The sequence below is a fragment of the Perca fluviatilis genome, chromosome 4 (assembly GCF_010015445.1).
Source record: "Perca fluviatilis chromosome 4, GENO_Pfluv_1.0, whole genome shotgun sequence".
NCBI lineage: Eukaryota > Metazoa > Chordata > Actinopteri > Perciformes > Percidae > Perca > Perca fluviatilis.
The window spans coordinates 28,062,240-28,077,613 of NC_053115.1; the positions used below are offsets into that span (position 1 = coordinate 28,062,240).

A 15,374-nucleotide genomic window follows, 5' to 3' on the forward strand; every position below is an offset into this window, starting at 1 on the left:
CCTGCAGTAACATCAGTATACTAACACTGGATGTATCCATGTTAAGGAAAAACTCAGGAGCCGCACAACCAATATTCAGGTTTACACAGAAGTTAATTGACGAGAATTTAGGATTAAGCAGTACAGTGTAGTGCCATCCCAACTTCAACAAGTTCCTTCTCTTCTTGTAGGTGTATTTAAACTCATGCTGGAGGCGTTAAGTTTAGCTGAACCTTTAATGTAAACAAAGATATTGTGGGTGCCGTAAACATATATGCTTACCTTAACCATGAACCCAAACACCTCAGCACAGACCGAAAAAACAAGAGAGAGCTTATCTATCCTTAGGTGTGAATGGGTGTATGTGTTAAGTGTTAACTTCCTCCTCTGACAGGGGCAGGATGGGAGCGCTAGAGGCAGCACTGTGTTATCGTACAGCTGTCTCCCGTCATCTATGGAGACACAGGGCCAGATGTACTAACGCTTTTGCACCCACCTAAGGCGTATTTGTTTCGCAACGTGCGCGTAAAAGCATGGTGAGGTATGTACAAACAGGCCACAATGAGGTAAAAGCGCAGACTGCCTGTCGCGGGGACTGAAAATGGCAAATTGTGCTTTTCCGGGTCATGCATATGCATTCACGAAATCATTAAGCGTTACAGATTACGCAGCCATGCAATATTACAGTTACTGGAAGAAATTAAAGATGACATTGAATCTCCAACTCAGCGTTCACATTCCATTCCAGCAGTTGTTAAACTCCTCGGTACATTACAAATATTGGCATCAGGATCATTTCAAACAGTCATAGCTACGGCAGTGGGAATATCGCAGTCTGCACTCAGCCGTATCATAGCACCAGTACTTAACGTTTTGCTACAGCAAAATTTAAGATATAGTGGGCGGAGAAAGGCGCTGATTACCCTATGAACTGCAGGTTTGGTAAATATGACGTAAAATGAAGTATCACAGCATTTCTGCGGGTTAGCCGTGGCGCTGATAATGCTACTTTCACAAATGTACGTACATCTGGCCCACAGAGTTGAACTACTACTCTTCCTGAGACAGGTTATGAGGATATGTTGGACACTGACCTGGGGTACATAGCATGAGTTCGTAAGCTGGAAATGCACAATACATGATTCCAGTCGAGCATGTTTAAATGGTAACCGACGATTTTGCAAAAGTCTCAGAAGATGGTTGAGGTTAGGCGTTAACCTCCAAATGGTTAAGCTTAGGATAGGTCATCAGGTAGCAATTCTTGTCAGAGTTCTTGAGAGTTTTCACCTATCTAGGGTTACCTAGACACAACCCTCCCAGACACAAACTGGACACCAACAATCAATCTAGACACAGCCATTCCAGTCTACCTTTGTGCAGAGCATGTTTCCTGTTGATAGTTCACATTTTACCATACAATTCCCTCTGTATATTCCACCCTACTTTCTTGGTCCCCAACCCCACTTCAGTTACATTTTTCTCCCCAACACGCCTCCTTCTTTTATCATTTTTTTAATGTTTCATTGCCTCTTAGTCCTTTACTTTGTTTTGAAACTGCAGGACTCATTAATCAGTGAGATGTAAATAGCTGATTAGCAATGACACAAACCAAGGTAGATTCTGAAAACTAAAAACTAAAAAAGCCTTTTCCTCAGCCTTGCAAATAAAACTTCAAAATATCAGCAAAACTTACACATGGTTAATATGCAATCAAGTGATTAGGTAATTGAATAAACAAACAATTTCAAGCAAACCACATTAAACACACTGCAAACTCTCCCCTGTACACCAGAAAACAGCACATACATGGTGGAGATCGATAGCAATGGGCACCCGTGGAGGAGTAGCAAAAACAGCACACCGCAAAAAGAGATCGATTGTCCCCTAGGACTTGCATCTGAAAGCTCTTTCCTGTTATGTAGGCCTCCCTGTAGAACTCCTCCTGCCTACAAATGCAAGCAAATGAAACTGCCTGGATGGAGAGTGAAAAAGAGCAGTCTTGACAGAGCTGCATCTGATAGCTCATCCAGTCAATCTGTGCATGAAATTATTAGCCTGAAGCATTACGGTCGAATGGGTCAAGACTGCCGACTGTGAGTCAGTACACACTTGATGGAAAGCAGAGGCAAATCGCCTAGAGGACGGGATGTAAAGAGAACGTTGTAATCACTCATGTTTCTTTGAGAAATGAGCATGAAACAAAATGACGAGGATAATGCTGCAATTCTCTGAGTGCCAAGGGAGGTGTGATTGGCTTTGTGCTGGCTGTTTACATTATATTAAGTGCTGATGTAGCTCATCTCTCTGTTCTTATCCACAAAGCTCTAGTTCTGTTGTTTGCTATCCATTCTGCATTCATTGGACTCAAATCCACACACATGCAAAGAGGGGAGCTCCATGATAAACAAGTAAAAAGCATGGAGGTATTACTGGAACGAGAGTAAGAGCCATCAAAGACACCTCACAAAAAAGACGTTTTGCTGATTACAGAAGCTCTAAAGCCCCATTTAACGTGTGTTAAATAGGTTATGTCTCGCTCATTATTCATTAGCAATTTGAGAAGCAAATACTTTACTTATCAATACCTAAAAATATATATCTTACAGTACCTACCAGTACATTACATGGCTAGCTTTCTGTCAGCCTTGCGTATAGAGCAGGGAGTTTGACTGAGTTGTCTGACTGGCAGTTCAGATTACCAAATCAGTATTTATTTTGATGCACATAGTATCATTTGCCCTTATTTTTAAAACGCAAAGAAAACACTAGACGGCATGCAAAAGACTCCCAATGTAAGTCGGGACTTAGCTTATTTCTTTTATTTCAGGTTTATTTATCAGGGACAATGCATACTAATAATACATAAATAAATTTAAAATGTGCCAGTATTAGCCTGGAGGCTATTTTACATCTGCTGTCCCTAACATTTATTTATTTCAGGTCAAACATAATACAAATGTTTTATAATTGTATCGTTAGCTAACAAATGTATATTAAGCTTTAATAAAGTGGCAATAAAATATACTTATGTTAATATAAAGCTATTATTCCTACAAGTGGATCAACAGTTCATTAAGTGATCAATCTGCATTGTATAGGGGATTATGAACTGTAGCCAGCACACATAACTGGTTTATTTGTTAATGGTATCATATTATCAGGAAATATCTTGGTTCCAGCAGCTACTGCAGTGACAGCAAGCCACATGCAGGATATCAGATTAGCTCTAATGGTATTATTAACACTTCTGTCACAGCCCGGTCTGTGACTTCTGGTTTCCCCTGTGTTTCCTTTTTGTTTCCCTGTCTGTCTTTCCCTATGTCTCGGCGATGTGATGGGCGAACGAAGCCTCGTGAAACCTCTGAAGCTTCTTCCTGATTGTATCGCAAAATGATCCGAAGCATCACAGCATCGAAGACAACACAGTGACCAGTCTCTACTTACTGGTGGTCAGTCAGCAGAGATGACAGCGGCTATGAACTCGACACAGCCAAACAAAGCTTACAACGTGAACATAGGAGAGACAGAATGGACACATGCATATGGCATGACATGACTGGACTTGAATTAAATGACATGAACATGACATGACGGAATTAAAAATATAAAGCCTATGTTTGAATGTTTGAATATAACATTATAATATAATAATATAAACTACTGTGATCAGGATTTGAATGTAAGTATGTTTAATTAGGCTAAATAGGGATTCAATAAACTGCAGCAACAATGCCACCTTCTACCGCAATGTAGAATTACGTACAGGTGTATGTAGGCTAATTTCCATTAATAGGCTAATCAAATAAATTGCAAGCCACACTCATAAACCCATGTTCCAGTGAATTCTAAGTGAATTTGTAAGCGCGCAGCAACATGAATCCAGCAAACCCTTCCGGAGTTTCAGTGACGTTCGAAGCTTCGGATATCATCAGTCACGTGCTTATTTCAATTCGATACAAGCTCCAACATGGTTTCGAACCAGTGTGCTTTACAGGAGTGATACAAGCTTCGGTGCCTTGGTGTCAAACATTCCATCACTAAATAAAACCACTAACTCCAATCCATTGTGTCTGAGTCTGAATCTGCTTCTGGGGTCCAAACTCCGCCCATACAGCTGACGAATTCATGTGACGAGGAAAGGACGTCTCATCCCTTTGAAAACACATTTCCTTGTTTACTCTCTCCTCTCATGATTTCCTCGCGTATATCCTGTGCTTCTTTGGCGGAACGGACAAAGACGCGAGGAAGGAAAGCAAGTGAAGGAAACAGGGATGCCATTTAAGAACATTCTTAAATGGCACGTTCCGGTTTAAAAACTGTGTATCTCCCTCTTTTGTCATGGCTTATGAGCTTGGTCATGACAAACAAATCATAGGATGGGATTTCTGATCTTCTACATCTTGTTTTACAATGGGGAAAGATGCGTACATGGTTAAAAGAAACCAACAATGACTGTTGGCAGGAGACAGGATGCGAACCGCAGTCTCCAGTTTTAACATCAGACACTTTTATTTTATACCCAACCACACACCCTGACCTTCTCCCACATCACGCTACATCCATTTTTGCTTTTAAAAAGAGAATAGTCATTTTATGCATGACCTCAAGAGGTTGCTTGTAAGGAACACAGAACCGCAGGTCATTTTAAATTTGAATGGCATATTTTGTGTTTGTGCATGTGAGAGAGCAAGGGAAAGAAATCACACACAAACCCACAAGCATAAGTTAAACAAAAAATGTCTCTGCCACACCAACCTATGAATGTCCTTGATGTGCTACATTCATCTTTTATGGCAATTTAAAAGTATCATACCATTCGCTCTCACGAGTTGAGCTTGAATACTGGAGGTCCTCAAAACTTCAAGTGTCTTCAGCTACATACAAGATCTGTCATTAGTCTTACAAGGACTAATCTGTGCATTGGCACTTTAATACAGAGAAGTTACAGCAGCTTCCAGTCTTTGAAAGATTGTGACTAATAGCTGTCAAAGACTGAGATGAAATCAATATCCACCATCTAAAAATTAAAAGCCAGCATTTCATGTGAGGAGAAAAACAATCTCTTTTACTGTTACTCTATTATAGCACAATAATCACATATTGCGGTGAGGAAAAGGTATTCTACAAAAGGAAAAAACGGTAAAAGCTAAAAATATAGTTCTCAACAAAATGCTCTGAGTTTAAAAACGATACAGAATATTGAGGCATTCATTTTTGGTCGTACAAGTGGATTTGTCAGACTGCTAAGGCTTTGTAAAGCAGATCTACCATTCTCAGGTGGAAATGGGAGATTGTAGCGAGTAAAAATTCAGCTTTTGCATTTCTTAGTAGTGTTGAGCTTCTGTGTTACACCATGACAGTGGGACCGTGACCAGTCAAAGAGAATTTTTTTCTTCATTGGAAGAATAGTGTGACTGTGGCAGGAGTCCACATTTCTCTCTGGTTGACTATCACAGGCTAAGCATTCTGTTACAGATCTGGATACAGGTCAGTGGAGGTAGCATCCAACTGCTGATGCTGATTCATTTGAAATCCCCCTTTCCCTCTTTGGTGTGTTGTATTAGATTTTCTCTCACTTCCTCTCTCCGTATATACAGTGTGTGTGTGTGTGTGTGTGTGTGTGTGTGTGTGTGTGTGTGTGTGTGTGTGTGTGTGGGCATGGGGGGAGGGGGTTATGGTTTCTGTTTGTGTGTGCATTCATGTTGCCATCATGTATGTGTGCATGTAAGTGTGTGCGCCATTCCATTTTGATGATGCCTACTCTCCCAAAGGGGTAGTAGGATTGTCCAGATAAACCATTCTCAGCTGGGCAGCCACACCACACATGAGAAAAGAAATGGGGAATGAGGGAAAAAAGACACACAAAGGTGTAGGAATGTACATGAGCAGAATCACAGAAAAGCAGCAGGGCAAATATTTCATGAAAGAAAACGATGAGAGTAGGATCGTTACAAAAGGATGCAAAGAGTGAGGCATTCCAGTTTTAAATTAAGTGGTTGGTGCGATGTATAGCCAGCACTTCCTTTGTGTTGTCGAACATGCAGACAGGGATTTTTGCAGTGGGAGGAGAGCCAGAGCAGAGAGAGCAAGAAATGACGAGACGGGCAGAAAGCTGCCAGCCGTATTGTTGAGGCCTGGGGTAAAAGAAGACAGTCCCCAGGACGCCTTATACGTGTTATCAAGCCAACCAGAGCCAGATGACTCCCCCGTCCTACTACTCTCGCTTTCTCCTCTCTTGCTCTCGCTCCGTAAAAACCTGTTAATGCATGCACAGTATGGATCAAAGTAGTCTTGCATTGCCAGACCTTCTTTCAATGAGCTGCGGAGGAGGGTCTGGCTAGTCCATACAGCAGAGTAGAAAAAATGTACTCTGGTTTATTGGCATTTCTGTAAACCAATCACAATCGTCATGGGCGGCGCTAAGCACCGGACGTAGCAATGGTGCCTCTGCAAAATAGCCTCGGGAAGGAACTTGTTTTGGTGAAACGTGTACGTTTAAAAGTTGTTTTAGTCGTGCAACAGAAAACTCATATTGGTCAGATAGTCTAGCTAGCTGCTGGATTTACCCTGCAGAGATCTGAGGAGCAGTTAACCATAGTCCTCAGAAATCCACCGGAGTTTAGAATGCCAACACAAAGAAAGCGGATGGTGACGGACATCTGGGCGAAATGAGGGACATCCGGCGGAATTTCCAGCGGCACCTGAACAGTCCTGGAAATGAAACGTTGTCGATATAGACTAGGATCAAAGAGACTGGAAGATGGGTAGGAGAAGCCTCCATGATGATATGCTTGAGCAGGGCTGTGCTACCTGGGACTCATGCACCACTCTGGCTGGAATAAGGACCAACGTGGCCAGATGTTAGCTAAATCTTTAACACGGGACTCTTTATCCTGAGCAGAGTTGCTGATTAGAGTCCGCCGATGCCTCCTGTCCTCATGTAATAAAGCCCTGACCCCTTTGCTTGGACACTCCATGCTGGCTTGGCCTGACCAGCAGCAGATGGCTCTGGGAATAAAGGTTGAGTAGCACAGAGCCGTTCATCTTGATGCATTTACTATCACGGTTTCAAGAGGTTGTTTTATTATACAGTAAGCTTAAAGTTTAGCAGGCAACACAGGATGAGCAGAGGTGAGCAGGTAAGTAATCTTGTTTTGAATTAAAACCAATTGATTTTGAGGCTCACCGGACGGTTGATTGGTACACGAGGTCTTCACGCCGGCGGTAGTCCTCCATGTGAGAGTAATTGGTATTAAACATAGCATCGTAGGTGAAGATTTTCTGCTTGATGGTCCCTCCATCTGTGACCTGTGAAGCAAAAAGAGAGAGCAATTAATAAGATGATTCCTCTAATGATGGATGGGACAGGGTTTACCCTTTTTGCCCCTGGAGCTCCTCCTACGCATCAACTGTTGTCCCATGGCCTGGAGTGTAGATAGCGCTGCTGCCTGCAATTACCTCATTGATTCATTTGCAGCCACGATAAGATCACCCCTTTAAAGCAAGGGATTGAAAACCTGCTGACATGATAACATCATCAAGACAGTCTGTTAGGCAGCTGTCGGTATGTGTCCGTGCACATGGTTAAGTCTTAATGAAGACTGACACAGTACAGTTTTATGCATGTGTCAAGCATTCTGCTTTCTGCAGAGGTAATGGCATGTGACGAGATACTGCAGAGGTAGAGGGGGATAGGATATTCAAAACACTGGTCTCATCTTTTTGTGTGCATGGCAGATGATGGCGTAGTTCTTTCCTTTCTAATATTCACAGGAGTGTTAAAGTCACTTAGCATTTGAATGACTGTGATTTCTCCTCTCCTCAGAAGCCACAGACAGCCATAAAGGAAAAAGGGTGACAGGATTTTAATGGAGCCACTAATGCTGCTTTGAAGTAGGAAATTGTTGGTGGGCCAGGCATCCTTCTTCCGTTTGCCAGTGAAGATGCTATCGTTCTGATTCAATCCAATCCCTTCAGTGAAGTAAACAACGTCAAAGCATTTAAAGATTAGTCCGTATAATGTATAATGTACACATCGCCTCATGAAGAGACAAAGCCAAATTGTATTTATATAAGCAAACAATTGTTCCCTGTGAATGCGGGGTAATATAACCTCTTGCCTCTGGAGAAAGCACACTGCCTCAGGCTTAGTTTGCTAAGTGGTACTGCACAGGGAGTCCACAATGCTGAAACAACCAAAAGCATGAGCGTGGAAAAAAAATCACCTGTAACCAATGATAGGAAGGCTTTTGTTTATATATTCTTTTACAGATTTAGAATACCAAAATGTCATGATGCTCACTTGCAAGACTTTTTCTAAAGCATTTCTCCACTTGATGATATGATGTTAGATTTTGATGACACCATTTGGTTAAGAAAGGTTCTGGCACCTGTGTCAAGGACCTGAGAGTATTGAGGCCATCTGTTCATTTTTAATATCAGTTCACACAGTATACACCCAGCAATGATGTGACTTCGTTTTGAGCTACAGAACACGGAGAGGCAACAGGCAAGGGTCAGCCCTTCTAAAAGCAAAGCCATGTTTGGAAATTGTGCTTTCCAAACACCCAGTCTTGTGCCACCACTATTACAGTGATGTATGTGTTTTTAGAAACATCACAATAGGTAGTCAAGGGACATTTCTGTCTGACATGGCTGCACACCTTATGTCACAACGGTTCAACAGAGCTTAATACGAATACCACCCTTAACTTTCTTGATGTATGACACCTGTTTGGAAGGCTGAAAGGCAGCACGTTTTTACTGGATTAATAATGAGATGTCATAGACATAAAGTAATATACATTACAGATTAGTACAATAAGGTGCAACCATTTATAAAGACAAATTATGCAGCAAAAATGTTTGATGAAATTGGAATGGTTCATTTCCAGTAACGTATATCTTTCGCAATTTCACACAGGAATAGTGCTTGGGAAAGCAGTTGTGAGAATAAACCAAATATCTTTCCATTCTACAAAAGAATCTTCCTCATTTTTATTTGCAATCTTTGACAGAATGTATCTGCTTATGTCCTTTTTAGTGTCAGAATAATTTGCTACCACATCTAACACATTAATGCTATTTATTTCCTTGCTTGTTTGTTTTGAGCAATCTGGAGTCAAATTTAGTTTTGGGGTTATGCATCATGAAGATGTAAGCAGCGGTTGAAATTTTAACTTTCACATTTTGCATTTGCATACCAGGGTTTTGGGGAACTGTATTAATCATTAAATCCAAATCAAAGAACCACATCAAACTAGGATACTCAAGAAACCACGCACAAAAATCATTGGAAATGTGTTGCAAAAGCTTAATTTTTGCAACAGGACAGCCAACATTGTATGTCGCATGTGTACTGTACAGTACGTGCATGCACATGTGTTGGCATGTACCTTCTGTAAATCAACGGTAGCCTTTCAGCTGACCTATAGCAGCCATTGAAGTGTTCAGCCTTCAGGCAACAGTGGCTGTGAACAACTGACTGTGTGACTTCACACATGGCACTGACACATTTGATCAATTCTGAGTTGACAACATTTCAGCTTGTTAGCAGGTAAGACTAATATTTCAACCCGGTCTGCTCACCATGTTAACACGTGTCATCAGCATGCTTGCTAAAACAATTAATAATACAAAAATATGGGGGCGCCCTGGTAGCTCACTTGGTTGAGCGTGCACCCCATGAACAGTACAAAGGCTGAGTCCTTACCGCAGTGGCCATGGGTTTTGATTCCAACCTGTGGCCTTTTGCTGCGTGTCATTCCCCCCCCGCCCCCCATACCTGTCAAGTTTTGGATTTGAAAATAAGGGAAATTTTCCGGTGCCCACCTCAAGCAGTCCCACCACCCCAACCAAGCTCCAGTATCCCTTACATTTTAAGACAGGTGTACAAGAAAGCTAAAATCACCACTTGATGCAGAATGCTGAAAACATTTACAATTTATAACATTGCTTGTCTTTACATTTACATTTTATTTTCATTCCACACCTTCTTTTCATTTCATATTGCTTTTCTTTTACAGTTTTTCTTTTAATTTCACATAACTTTTCTTTAATGAGTTATTGTACAAATTTTTTGCAGACTTTGCATTCTTTAAGACTGTGTTGGAAGGAGTGTATTTGTGGGCTGGGCCAGAGTGGTTAATTTTACATGAGAGTAGAGCGCAAACAGTTCTGTTGTCTAACGTCCTCCTATTCATGTAACAATCTTTCGTACCATGCTAAACACCCTTTCTGAACTTGCATTGCTATGGGGAATGCATAGTAAAGCATTCATAATTTTTGGCAGCGCACCGTCTCTGTCGTAGCGTCCATCATCCGTCTCTGTTTTTTTTCTTCTTTTTTTTCCCCCCACGTTGTCACTCATCATCTGACCTCACACACTATCCTCACGACAACTGCCACCTACAGTACCTGTAGTAGGCTACTGCAGGTGGCAGTTATCGCGAGGCTAGTGACAGAACTCAGATTGGGAATGTTTTTTTTCTTTTTTTTTACTCTGCTCGGGTCCGGGGTATTATTATTTTTTAATAACGCAGGTTAAAATACGGGAGATTTACGGGAAAATACTAATACGGGAGGACGGCGGGAAAGAAGGGTAAAATACGGGACTTTCCCGGCCACTTGACAGGTATGTCCTCCCCTCTCTCTCCCCCCTTTCCTGTCTTCAGCTGTCCTGTCAATTAAAGGCCTAAAATGCCCCAAAATATTTGCTTTAAAAAATAAAAAAAATATGTTGACTAATTTAGTCTTTAGTCACATGCAAAAATTACATTGGGCTGGTTTGTTAAATTAGCTTGCTGTGAGTAACCTAACAATGCAAAAAAAGAAAACTGCATCACTTGTGTTGGAGCTACATCTGTGAGTTAGATGGCCCTAACACGATGGCCTCAAGGTAGTTGTTCAAAGTCCTCACGTGTTGGGTGGGTCTTAGATGTCACAGACCTTTTATAAGAATTACCTGCTGTATGTGTTTTGGGAGCTAAGCTTAACTAAATTAAATAACCTAATAGGCTCACTATAGCAGCTTTTCTAACAGATAACTTGTATGCTCCGTTTCTTTTGAAAAACATAACCACAGACATAGTACAAAGTGTAAGCTGTGGGTGATTTCCAGCAAAGATCCTTGTATTCACAGTAAGTGAAATCTTTTCCAAAGGCAGAAATAGAACTTGGTAGTTCGTGTGAGCAGCAATAACCTTAGCTAGCAGAGCTGAAAAAGACAAAGCATTCCACAGACAGAAACTCAAACATCATTACCACGATTCAGGAGGAAAAGACATCAAGTGTTTAATTGCCAAGTGATCTCCTCGAAGTGTGGTGGGGAAAAAAAACACAGCAATAAAGAAGAATTGAAAAAGATACAAGAGTTTGTGGATTATCTCTTCAAAAGGGATTGGGTATTTTTTTCCATTAGTTTAATGATTAGTTCAGATCAAACAAAGACTACATGTGGCATTCACATTATCAGTATTTCAAAGTCATTTATTTCCCATCTAACCAATTAACAGTGAAAGAAAAAAGACACGACTGTGTTTATTTGCACAGATTAGCAATTGCATCTACTTTAAGCAATGGTCTACGAATCCTCTTACCAAGCTTCATAAACAGATTAAAAAAATACTCTGCTGTAGAAGTACAGAGGTGAGTCGGAGACATTTTCTAGCCATCTCCTTTCACAGTCCATCTAATCCAACATGCATTACAATTGCTTCCATCCTCTCCCTGTAAACCCTGGTGGATAACGAAGGTGTCAAATTTCTGGTTGTCTAGAAGCCATAAAGACCAGAGAGGAGATTTTTGCCTCAGACAGGTCATCTCTGTGGCACCCTCTCTTTATCTATCCCTCCTTAATGATTTCACCTCTTAATTAAGACTGACCCGTAAACCCCTGTGTAATAAATCCAAAAGAATCTGTGCATCAGTGGATGTCTCCCTATCCCCACAAGGGGACCTGTTTGTGGTATCAATGGCTGACTATGGAAAGAATAGAAAAAGGGAGAGAGTGGGAGGGGGAAAAAAGAGAGCCAAACTGTGCCAAAATGGCTGTACAAGTGGGAGGGCAAGAGGGAGATGAATACTCTTTGATTGCAGAAAAGCACCGTTGGGGAAGCAACGCTTTGCTACAACTGCTTTGTTGAATCCAGGCTATGCAATGCACATGAGGCACAGAGGCACCAAACCTCTCCAACCCTCAGCCATCTGGAGATATGAAATGACAGGCATGGGTGCTAGAGACTGAGCTACCCCTCCCTTGTCTGTATTGTGGCAGATAGTGGATATTGGCTGAAGGAATAAACAGCAGGTAATAGAAGAGTCCACGAGAGGTAGCTGACAATGGAGGGAGTTTGAAGGTGCTCAAAACAGAGTCCCCGGGGGGCTCCCGAGACGTAATAATGCCAAGATCTCTCCAGACGGAGGGCCCTCTGTATCCTTCGTGACCAGCCAGCTTAGCTGACTCTCTAATGATGCTGCCCATTATTGGGGTCAGATTAGGACTGGGTCTCAGGGGTTAACCATAGCCCTCCTCCCTCTGCCTGTCTGGGGTTGGCCTATTTATAGGCTGCAGCTGCATCAGCAGCCACTGGAGGAAATTCAGCTAACACACTGTGAGAGATTCAACCTGGATCCTGCTTCATAATTTCAGGCAGCATTCAAAGAATCACTACAGTAGGTCTTTTTATAGTATTTTTTCAACCTCGTCGGGAAGAGAGATGAAAAATGAAATGTGTGGCATTTCTAAAGATATTCTAATCTCCATGTGATATGGAGGACCTCATGGAGTTATGCTAAGATAGGGTTGAGGAATAGCAATATGTTCTTCACATGGTGTTTTATAAGTAGATGATAATGGTTTTAAAGAAATGTTCATTCATATTTTACGAGCGTTTCTTTGTGATCTAAATCTACAAGTTTAACACGTCCATAATATGAACTGCAGCATGGCTCTCAAATAATATCCTAATGAGATTTATTCCCATTCAGTCCCTCATTTAAAGACTTAGACAAGCAGCAACAAAAGAGATGATCAGAAAATGAACCGGCTTGGCACTTCCCTTCATATCCGTGCTAATTTGCCTAATATTATTATCTCACAAAGTGTCTTTTTGAAACAGTGCAGAGGCATTGGGAGGCATTGTCTTACTTGTGAAATTGGTATAATTGCTGTACGCAAGAACAAAATGAATACAAAATCCAGACATCACGTTTCTGAGTAAATGGCAAGTGTAAAAGACCTTTTGTTCATGTTTGAAATATAAGTTACTTTTACATCTCTCTCTGTTAATGTTTGTACTTTTAACTGGATACATGTTATAACAATGATTATGTTATACATGTTTTCCTCTTCAGCACAGTTAGGACCTTGTTGAAAACCAAATGATGCATCTCATGCTCATCCTGTAAACAATACAATGTGTTGAGTAGCTTGATAAATGTCCACAGATGGTATATTAAAAGATAGGCAAAGAACCTTTGAGCTACAATAACAAACAGGCAGACAACAGCAGTGCACACTGGGAGATATGCAGTATGTGAGGTAAGGGAGTGCTAAGGTACAACAATAACGAACCATGCCCCAGTGAGGTAAGAGATGAAATTTGCTGTCATTGCTTTTATGGAGCACAAAGCATTATATACTAGGGACAACACAGACGAAAGTGTTGCAAAGTGCTGTACCTAAAAAAGTGTAATAAACCAGACAAAATACGACGCTGCAGGATAAAAGTGCATCGTGTATTAACTTTATTAGTCTGCAGCACTTAGAGCTGCCAAGTGTAACTAGGGGGAACGCTGAGGTGTTGATATGGCATGCCTGCTGACTGAGGAGGTCCGTAAGTGATGGCTGTGTCTGTGGATGAGCTGTGTAATGTTGATCTTCATTCAGTAAGCAGATCCAGCAGCATTGGTGGCCCTACCTCTTAACCTGTGCGTTTACAGCTCTGCATGCTGTGCTCCCCTACTGGCTGTTGAGTGACAGAGGACTTGGTTAACGGGATTTCATGCTTCAAATGACAGGCTCCTCTCCTCCCTCTGTCTGTCACTACACTCAGTGGGGAACCACAGCTAATTCAGGCTGGTTGCAAACGTGCAGTACCTTTGATGCTCAGATTTATTCATCACACAATGCCATACTAATTTAAACGGATGCTGAATTTACAGGAAAGTGAGTTTACAGGGAAATTGGTTCAAAATTTGACAGGAAGTCAACGGGCTTTAGCACATTCAGTGCCATTGTGGGACATTAAGTAGTATGAAAGCGTTTTAGGGCCATTGTAGGATAACAAAAAAAAATTACAGAGCCAGGGGACGAAGGTAATATTCTGAGATTAAAGTTGTAAATTTCTGAGAAAAAAAAAAAATAATAATCACAAATTTACAGACAAAATGATTCGACAGATGTTGTTATAATGTATGTATAATGTATGTATGAGTTTATAATCTAAGAGAATATGTTTTTTTCTTCTAAATCTGTGTTTTTTCTCGTAAATTTACGACTTTAATATCAGACATTTTTTTTCTCAGAATATTACCCCTCTCCCCCATAACATTGTTGTTATTTTGTTTTTTTTCCTACAATTGCTCTATAATACATAGTCTTATAGTAGAGAGATAGACTTGCCAAGAGTGTTCATGGCGATGCTATGATCATCTCTTTTGTTACTTATTGAAAGATATAATGGAAATGGGTGACCGTTATTGGGTCCTCAAAATATCTAACATTGTTTCCCAAAATATATTGCTATACTCAGTTTTTGTCAGAGTAATGTTAAAACTTTTTAGTTTTTTAGGTTTGATGTGTCTATGTGGTGGTCTTCACTGTGACGCAGTTTTGAAGTTTTCAGTGTCATCGTCTATATGCGCACACAGGTACAGAGGGACAGCATCATACCAGTAGACATTTTATCTGGCTCGTCATTGGTGTCACATGCTCCCGCTCGGCTGTCAGGCATTTTCATCCCAATATTACAGAGTACAAACAGGTTGTGATTGGCTGCTGCTAGAACTGCCAGATTACATACAAGGATTAGAGCTAGGCTGCATGAAAACTGTGCCACCAACAGGAACAGACCAGCTGCATTCAGCCCACCCCAGGGTGAGGGTCAGGCACAGCCAGGGTATAAATTCAGGCAGTTAAGCGTTATGCAAGCGTGTTATCTAAAGCCATCTGAGACAAGGCCATCCAGAGATGGTTATTATGGCTGTCATTCTGATGAAGACAGGCTGTCTGTGGGCTGACAGTAAGAAGGTGATGAGATCAAAACAGGTCGGTCTGTTGGAGACTGCTGATCTACAGTGGTTATTATATAGTTGCTATATATAGTAAGGCAACACACTGTAACCTGGGCTAGACTTAAGCACACACACGTTTAAGAAAAAGATGGAAAAGGCTC

At 41.2% G+C, this 15,374-nt stretch overlaps 1 protein-coding gene across 2 annotated transcripts in view; it reads right to left on the reverse strand.

The window, feature by feature from the left end:
* Positions 1-15,374, reverse strand: part of igsf21a (immunoglobin superfamily, member 21a) — a 222,124-nt gene that overhangs the window by 88,969 nt on the left and 117,781 nt on the right. For both annotated transcript variants that reach the window (XM_039797400.1, XM_039797401.1), the window contains exon 3: positions 7,166-7,287. In XM_039797400.1, the coding sequence (XP_039653334.1) occupies positions 7,166-7,287 (122 nt within the window). The remainder of the gene's footprint in view (positions 1-7,165; positions 7,288-15,374) is intronic.